Source organism: Salmo salar, chromosome ssa19, assembly GCF_905237065.1.
Source record: "Salmo salar chromosome ssa19, Ssal_v3.1, whole genome shotgun sequence".
Classification (NCBI taxonomy): Eukaryota; Metazoa; Chordata; class Actinopteri; order Salmoniformes; family Salmonidae; genus Salmo; species Salmo salar.
Window position 1 is genome coordinate 69,577,782 of NC_059460.1, and position 6,023 is coordinate 69,583,804.

General features: G+C 43.6%; 1 protein-coding gene across 3 annotated transcripts in view; it reads right to left on the bottom strand.

Moving 5' to 3' along the window:
* Nucleotides 1-4,302, bottom strand: part of LOC106579490 (disco-interacting protein 2 homolog C) — a 70,025-nt gene extending 65,723 nt beyond the window's left edge. For 2 of the 3 annotated variants that reach the window (XM_045702631.1, XM_045702632.1), the window contains exon 1: nt 539-4,257. In XM_045702631.1, the coding sequence (XP_045558587.1) occupies nt 539-617 (79 nt within the window). In that variant the 5' untranslated portion in view covers nt 618-4,257. Of the gene's footprint in view, nt 1-538 lie in introns of all 3 variants that reach the window. The other variant, XM_045702630.1, reaches the window with a different exon arrangement.
* Nucleotides 4,303-6,023: the final 1,721 nt, after the last annotated feature.

A 6,023-nucleotide genomic window follows, 5' to 3' on the forward strand; every position in this document is an offset into this window, starting at 1 on the left:
ATTCGGTGTCGGCTATTTTATTTTAGATTCAATTGTCAGCATAAAAATTAACCGAAATCATCATCAGCTGCTGAGCGTGCAGGCCAAAACACCGAGCCTGAGCACACACACACACACACACCACCGAACCGTCTCCTGTCACGCAGTGTTGCATCGGCATCGCTATTATTAAATCCATTCGTTTGAGCGTGACACACACGTCGGCCTACACACACCACACGCACACAGGTCCGTGGACGCACGGACAGAACGTACTTCTCAAGGTCAAATAGCCAGTTTTCAGACCGGAACCGAGCACAGGGCCATATGTCTGTGTATGTGTCACGACCAGAGAGACAAAGAAAGGCGGGTGGATCCCGCAGTGGGCTCCCACTCTTCCCTCACCCGGTCCCGGCTAGAGCAGACTGAGGGCGGCTCTGACAAACATCTGGAGGGGCGGAGCAGGGGAGAGGGAGGGGGGTCTGGGGTGGAACGAGCCATTACTGTAGAGATTCCTCTACGTTAACGGAAAAACGGGGCGCCCAGGGTTTGTTCTTACCCTCTGACAGCTCGAGCTCCAGCTCCGCCAGCCGGGCGCGAACCTCCAGTGGTAACGGCGACGCCTCGCGCTCTGCCATTAGGTTATCCGGTAGAAAAATACCTCGGTTCTCTCTGTTGCTTTCTCCTCTCCTCTTCCCCCACTCCTCCGCCAGAGAGAGAGAGAGCGCTATTCTGCGGCCCCTCCTCGGCGGCGAGCGGTGCGTCGACGCGAACAAAGAGAATAAATCTGTTTGTCTGTTCACCGGGGCCCTGACATGGTCTCGTGAGGAGTCTACCTCCTCTCCGTTATTATAGTATTTGTGATGAGGGACCACCGAGGGTCCGTTGGTCGGTGGGTCTCGAGGCTGCTTGCCTGGCGATGCGGTGCTGATGATGAGACTCGCGCTGTTTTACAGCGCCTACTGATGTCACGTGACGCAGATAGGAGAGGCGCAGTACCGGGAATGACCGAGAGGGGTCGCAGCGTGGGAGGCGGGGGAATTATTACCCAGCCACCACACCCTCTCCACACACAAACACACGCACGCACGCATATTGGAAATTATAGCATATATCTAATATCATTGAATTATAGCAATAATACCGTGCTGGTGGATCTTTGGTCTTCATATGAATCCCCAGGACTAGCCAAGGGGCACACTAGCCGGGTTGTCTGCCCACCACTCAGCTCAAGTCGTCAAGTCTCAGACAAGGTTACTCGTCATCATCTGATTTTGTAAGATATTGTATTGTACACAGATGGCTTTTGTGACTATGTAGTGATGTTGCCACCTGCTGGTCACACGGTGAAACCACAACCAATGCCATACTAAGAATCAGCCCATAGACACAGCAGCAGGCTCCATATAGTATCACTGCATGTCATAACACAAAACAGCAGCATGTGTCGATTTTGTCACATGATTGAAAAGGTCCGAAGTAGGCTAAACAAACAAGCTGTAATAGCGGCGATCAGAGATTCAGCACCACAGAAGCAGACAGCGACAGAACTCTGAAGTTCAGCACAGCACCACATGACCGTGGAAAGCGACCGTCTCAGGTGTACCCACTCGCCACTTTGCCAATCTGACCACAGCCTCCTACTAAAGGGAAGGCTCCCTTACATTAATTAAGCGAACATAATAGTTTTCCATTGTTTATTATTAAAGGCACTTGTTTAATAATAGTGAAATTATTTACATCTGTACAGAAAAAAGAAAATATTAACTTTCGTGCCTTAATTCTGTATCGATTACCCGCATTTGCACACTTAATCTCTCTCAGACATAGGAAATGCGAACTGAAAGCTTTATCTACATCCCCCACCCTCTCCCTTCCTCCAGCTACCCCTGATTCCAAATCAAATTCAAGTTGTTAACGCTAACAGTGTTGTATGTACACATATCAATATCCACCTCAGATGTTTCTCTTCTAAACAGACACTCACCCCCAAACTCAAAACAACACAAACCAATCAATACACGACATTCCATCTAAATAAAACAGTACATAAATACATCTAAAACTCATGCAGAAACAAATGTTGATGTGAAATCGGTGCTTTTTAGCTTCTTGGCACTCAGTGTCTGGCTGCTTGTACTTAGTAACTGTTCCAGTCTGTTCCAGTGTAGTTACTGTAACTGTTCCAGTGTAGTTACTGTAACTGTTCCAGTCTGTTGCAGTGTAGTTACCGTAACTGTTCCAGTCTGTTCCGGTGTAGTTACTGTAACTGTTCCAGTCTGTTCCAGTGTAGTTACTGTAACTGTTCCAGTGTAGTTACTGTAACTGTTCCAGTCTGTTCCAGTGTAGTTACTGTAACTGTTCCAGTCTGTTCCAGTGTAGTTACTGTAACTGTTCCAGTCTGTTCCAGTTTAGTTATTGTAACTGTTCCAGTCTGTTCCAGTATAGTTATTGTAACTGTTCCAGTCTGTTCCAGTTTAGTTACTGTAACTGTTCCAGTCTGTTCCAGTGTAGTTACTGTAACTGTTCCAGTCTGTTCCAGTGTAGTTACTGTAACTGTTCCAGTGTAGTTATTGTAACTGTTCCAGTCTGTTCCAGTTTAGTTATTGTAACTGTTTCAGTCTGTTCCAGTGTAGTTACTGTAACTGTTCCAGTGTAGTTACCGTAACTGTTCCAGTCTGTTCCGGTGTAGTTACTGTAACTGTTCCAGTCTGTTCCAGTGTAGTTACTGTAACTGTTCCAGTGTAGTTACTGTAACTGTTCCAGTCTGTTGCAGTGTAGTTACTGTAACTGTTCCAGTCTGTTCCAGTGTAGTTACTGTAACTGTTCCAGTCTGTTCCAGTTTAGTTATTGTAACTGTTCCAGTCTGTTCCAGTTTAGTTATTGTAACTGTTCCAGTCTGTTCCAGTTTAGTTACTGTAACTGTTCCAGTCTGTTCCAGTGTAGTTACTGTAACTGTTGCAGTCTGTTCCAGTGTAGTTACTGTAACTGTTCCAGTGTAGTTATTGTAACTGTTCCAGTCTGTTCCAGTTTAGTTATTGTAACTGTTTCAGTCTGTTCCAGTGTAGTTACTGTAACTGTTCCAGTGTAGTTACCGTAACTGTTCCAGTCTGTTCCAGTGTAGTTACCGTAACTGTTCCAGTCTGTTCCAGTGTAGTTACTGTAACTGTTCCAGTCTGTTCCAGTGTAGTTACTGTAACTGTTCCATTCTGTTCCAGTGTAGTTACCGTAACTGTTCCAGTCTGTTCCAGTGTAGTTATTGTAACTGTTCCAGTCTGTTCCAGTTTAGTTATTGTAACTGTTCCAGTCTGTTCCAGTGTAGTTATTGTAACTGTTCCAGTCTGTTCCAGTGTAGTTATTGTAACTGTTCCAGTCTGTTCCATTGTAGTTACTGTAACTGTTCCAGTGTAGTTACTGTAACTGTTCCAGTCTGTTCCAGTGTAGTTACTGTAACTGTTCCAGTCTGTTCCAGTGTAGTTACTGTAACTGTTCCAGTCTGTTCCAGTTTAGTTATTGTAACTGTTCCAGTCTGTTCCAGTATAGTTATTGTAACTGTTCCAGTCTGTTCCAGTTTAGTTACTGTAACTGTTCCAGTCTGTTCCAGTGTAGTTACTGTAACTGTTCCAGTCTGTTCCAGTGTAGTTACTGTAACTGTTCCAGTGTAGTTATTGTAACTGTTCCAGTCTGTTCCAGTTTAGTTATTGTAACTGTTTCAGTCTGTTCCAGTGTAGTTACTGTAACTGTTCCAGTGTAGTTACCGTAACTGTTCCAGTCTGTTCCGGTGTAGTTACTGTAACTGTTCCAGTCTGTTCCAGTGTAGTTACTGTAACTGTTCCAGTGTAGTTACTGTAACTGTTCCAGTCTGTTGCAGTGTAGTTACTGTAACTGTTCCAGTCTGTTCCAGTGTAGTTACTGTAACTGTTCCAGTCTGTTCCAGTTTAGTTATTGTAACTGTTCCAGTCTGTTCCAGTTTAGTTATTGTAACTGTTCCAGTCTGTTCCAGTTTAGTTATTGTAACTGTTCCAGTCTGTTCCAGTTTAGTTACTGTAACTGTTCCAGTCTGTTCCAGTGTAGTTACTGTAACTGTTCCAGTCTGTTCCAGTGTAGTTACTGTAACTGTTCCAGTGTAGTTATTGTAACTGTTCCAGTCTGTTCCAGTTTAGTTATTGTAACTGTTCCAGTCTGTTCCAGTGTAGTTATTGTAACTGTTCCAGTCTGTTCCAGTGTAGTTATTGTAACTGTTCCAGTCTGTTCCATTGTAGTTACTGTAACTGTTCCAGTGTAGTTACTGTAACTGTTCCAGTCTGTTGCAGTGTAGTTACTGTAACTGTTCCAGTCTGTTGCAGTGTAGTTACTGTAACTGTTCCAGTGTAGTTACTGTAACTGTTCCAGTCTGTTGCAGTGTAGTTACTGTAACTGTTCCAGTGTAGTTACCGTAACTGTTCCAGTCTGTTCCGGTGTAGTTACTGTAACTGTTCCAGTCTGTTCCAATGTAGTTACTGTAACTGTTCCAGTGTAGTTACTGTAACTGTTCCAGTCTGTTGCAGTGTAGTTACTGTAACTGTTCCAGTCTGTTGCAGTGTAGTTACTGTAACTGTTCCAGTCTGTTGCAGTGTAGTTACTGTAACTGTTCCAGTCTGTTCCAGTGTAGTTACTGTAACTGTTCCAGTCTGTTCCAGTGTAGTTACTGTAACTGTTCCAGTCTGTTCCAGTGTAGTTACTGTAACTGTTCCAGTCTGTTGCAGTGTAGTTACCGTAACTGTTCCAGTCTGTTCCAGTGTAGTTACTGTAACTGTTCCAGTCTGTTCCAGTGTAGTTACTGTAACTGTTCCAGTCTGTTCCAGTTTAGTTATTGTAACTGTTCCAGTCTGTTCCAGTGTAGTTACTGTAACTGTTCCAGTGTAGTTATTGTAACTGTTCCATTCTGTTCCAGTTTAGTTATTGTAACTGTTCCAGTCTGTTCCAGTTTAGTTACTGTAACTGTTCCAGTCTGTTCCAGTGTAGTTCCTTTAACTGTTCCAGTCTGTTCCAGTGTAGTTACTGTAACTGTTCCAGTCTGTTCCAGTGTAGTTACTGTAACTGTTCCAGTGTAGTTATTATAACTGTTCCAGTCTGTTCCAGTTTAGTTATTGTAACTGTTCCAGTCTGTTCCAGTGTAGTTATTGTAACTGTTCCAGTCTGTTCCAGTTTAGTTATTGTAACTGTTCCAGTCTGTTCCAGTGTAGTTATTGTAACTGTTCCAGTCTGTTCCAGTGTAGTTACCGTAACTGTTCCAGTCTGTTGCAGTGAAGTTACCGTAACTGTTCCAGTCTGTTCCAGTGTAGTTACTGTAACTGTTCCAGTGTAGTTACTGTAACTGTTCCAGTCTGTTCCAGTGTAGTTACTGTAACTGTTCCAGTGTAGTTACTGTAACTGTTCCAGTCTGTTCCAGTGTAGTTACTGTAACTGTTCCAGTCTGTTCCAGTGTAGTTACTGTAACTGTTCCAGTCTGTTCCAGTGTAGTTACTGTAACTGTTCCAGTGTAGTTACTGTAACTGTTCCAGTCTGTTCCAGTGTAGTTACTGTAACTGTTCCAGTCTGTTCCAGTGTAGTTACTGTAACTGTTCCAGTCTGTTCCTGTGTAGTTACTGTAACTGTTCCAGTCTGTTCCAGTGTAGTTACTGTAACTGTTCCAGTGTAGTTACTGTAACTGTTCCAGTGTAGTTACTGTAACTGTTCCAGTCTGTTCCAGTGTAGTTACTGTAACTGTTCCAGTCTGTTCCAGTGTAGTTACTGTAACTGTTCCAGTCTGTTCCAGTGTAGTTACTGTAACTGTTCCAGTCTGTTCCAGTGTAGTTACTGTAACTGTTCGTCTGTTCCAGTGTAGTTACTGTAACTGTTCCAGTCTGTTCCAGTGTAGTTACTGTAACTGTTCCAGTCTGTTCCAGTGTAGTTACTGTAACTGTTCCAGTGTAGTTACTGTAACTGTTCCAGTCTGTTCCAGTGTAGTTACTGTAACTGTTCCAGTCTGTTCCAGTGTAGTTACTGTAACTGTTCCAGTCTGT